Below are 2,500 nucleotides of genomic sequence, written 5' to 3'. Positions count from 1 at the left end.
GAGATGAAAAAGAAATGAGGAAAGGATTGAAAGGAGGAGGAGGAGCAGGAGGAGGAGGTGGAAGAGGAGGAGGAGGAGGGGAGGTAGGGAATAAGGGCAGGAAGGAAGGAAGGAGTGGGATGAGACGGAGATAGAAGAAATGAGGAGGAGGAGGAGGAGGAGGAGGAGGAGAAGGAGGAGGAGGAGGAGGAGGAGGAGGAGGAGGTATACAGTCAGATAAAGGGAAAAGGAAAAAAAAGAGTGGAAGGAAGGATTGAGAGAGAGAGAGGAACGCCACGAGTCATGAATATTGTTTGTTTGTTTGTTTGTTTGTTTTGAAAATGTTGGTTAATTGATAAGTGAAATTGTGGTTGCTTAAATCAATTCGGTGGAGAGAGAGAGAGAGAGGGAAAAAATGTTACTACTACTACTACTACTACTACTACTACTACTACTACTACTACTACTACTATACTTCTACTACTACTACTACTACTACTACTACTACTACTACTACTACCAATACCATCACTAACATAACCACTAAATTTCTCCTTACCTCATTTTACAAAACCACCAATGTGTCGCCTCCTCTTCCTCCTCCTCCTCCTCCACCTTCCAATCCTCATTCTCCCATTTTCCACTCTCTTCATCTCTCATGTTTCTATTAATTGCAATCCTCTCCCTTCCTCCTCTTCCCCCTCCTCCTCCTCCTTGTCCTTCTTTGTTCTTGTCTATGTCATTACAAACTCACTAATATCATGTTGTCTCTCTCCTCTCCGCCACCAGATGTCTCACTCGTCAGGGACAAGAGCCTCACGTCACTGCTGAACGGTGAGTAAAACTTGTATATTATCGTATATTATCACAACAAAACTAACGTAAACTAAGGCGATATAAGTCTAAAGTAACCCTGCTTATGGGACCAAGGAAGGGAGGAAGGGAGGGAGGAAGGGAGAGGATGAAGAGAAAGGAGAAGGGAGAAGGAGAGCAGAGAGTGAAGGGAGATAGTTCTTGTTTTTTTGTTTGCTTATTCATTGTTCTGCATTAAATTATTGAATGGATGGAAAGGGGTGGAAAGGTAAGGAATGAGGGGGAGGAGGAAGAGGATGAGAAAAGGGAGGAGGAGGAGGAGGAGGAGGAGGATAGCGAGGAGGCAGAGGAGGAAACATGGAAACATGGACTAGCAGGCAGCAGAAAGCCTGTTGGCTCATTACTAGGCTGCCTGCGTTCAGTGATTCAATCAATCCGTTTGCCATAGTGGCTTGCAGGGAAGGATTTGTATCTACTCTAACGTTCAGTTCACTCCCGATGCAGCAAAGTGGCGATCAATGCGCACTTCTGCAGGAAGGCTGTTCCAGTGGCGAACAACTCTATAACTCCTGCCGATGGTAGCGTGAAGAGAAGGAGGAGGAAGAGGAAGAGAATGAGGATTAATATTCGGAGGGAAAGGAAAAAATAATTGAATATACTTCCTTTCTTCCTTCTTCTTCTTCTTCTTCTTCTTCTTCTTCTTCTTCTTCTTCTTTTTATTATTATTATCATTATTATTATTATTATTATTATTATTATTATTATTATTATTATTATTATTATTATTATTATTATTATTATTATTATTATTATTATTATTATTATTATTATCATTATTACCACAGCATTTATGTCTCATTATTGAAATCTTTAATGACATTGCATATCACTATCTACGCGTTTATATATATTTTTTCTATATTCTTATTTACTAATCTATTTATCTATGTCAGCCTCTCTATTTTTCTATCTACTTTTCCGTGTTTGTATATATGTTTGTGTCTTTCTGTCTACCTTTTATCTATTATCAATCCATCTACTAGTCTGTGTCGGTCTATCAATATCTGTCTGTCTATCTATCACTATCTACCCATCGTCTGCTCCCTGTCAGTCTTCAGTGAGAGTGATTGCCCTTTCATCCTCATCACCATCATTATTCTCTCTCTCTCCCTCCCTCTACCCTCTCTCACTCCTCCTCCTCCTTCTCCTCCATCTATCTCCATCTTCACACTCCCGCCTCCTATCACCATCATCATCACTATTATCTTCTCCATTCATCGCTCTCACTATTAGCTCCCTCTCTCCCTCCCTTCTCTCTTCTTTCTCTCCTCCTTTTCTCTCCCTCCCTCTCTCTCTCTCTCCCTTCCTTCATAAATGACACGGAAGTGAAGGGGAGAGATGGAAGGATCGAGGGAGGGAGGAAAGAAAAGGAAGGAGGACGGAGGGGAGAGAGAGAGAGAGAGAGAGAGAGAGAGAGAGATTTTCTTTATTTTTTTATTTTAATTTTTTTTTCGTGTTGACGTGGGTGGTGGTTGGTAGTCTCTCTCTCTCTCTCTCTCTCTCTCTCTCTCTCTCTCTCTCTCTCTCTCTCTCTCTCTCTCTCTCTCTCTCTCTCTCGGTATATCGAAGTAATCTTTAGTGTAAATGTGTTTACAACCGACTCACCCCTACTCTCTCTCTCTCTCTCTCTCTCTCTCTCTCTCTCTCT

At 41.6% G+C, this 2,500-nt stretch overlaps 1 protein-coding gene across 2 annotated transcripts in view; it reads left to right on the top strand.

Moving 5' to 3' along the window:
- Nucleotides 1-2,500, top strand: part of LOC127009479 (transcriptional regulator ERG homolog) — a 146,832-nt gene that overhangs the window by 35,187 nt on the left and 109,145 nt on the right. For both annotated transcript variants that reach the window (XM_050882579.1, XM_050882580.1), the window contains exon 5: nucleotides 769-813. In XM_050882579.1, the coding sequence (XP_050738536.1) occupies nucleotides 769-813 (45 nt within the window). The remainder of the gene's footprint in view (nucleotides 1-768; nucleotides 814-2,500) is intronic.

This window comes from Eriocheir sinensis, chromosome 41 (genome assembly GCF_024679095.1).
Source record: "Eriocheir sinensis breed Jianghai 21 chromosome 41, ASM2467909v1, whole genome shotgun sequence".
Lineage (NCBI taxonomy): Eukaryota > Metazoa > Arthropoda > Malacostraca > Decapoda > Varunidae > Eriocheir > Eriocheir sinensis.
Note: the sequence above shows the minus strand (reverse complement) of the source record. Positions and strands in the feature narration are given on the sequence as shown.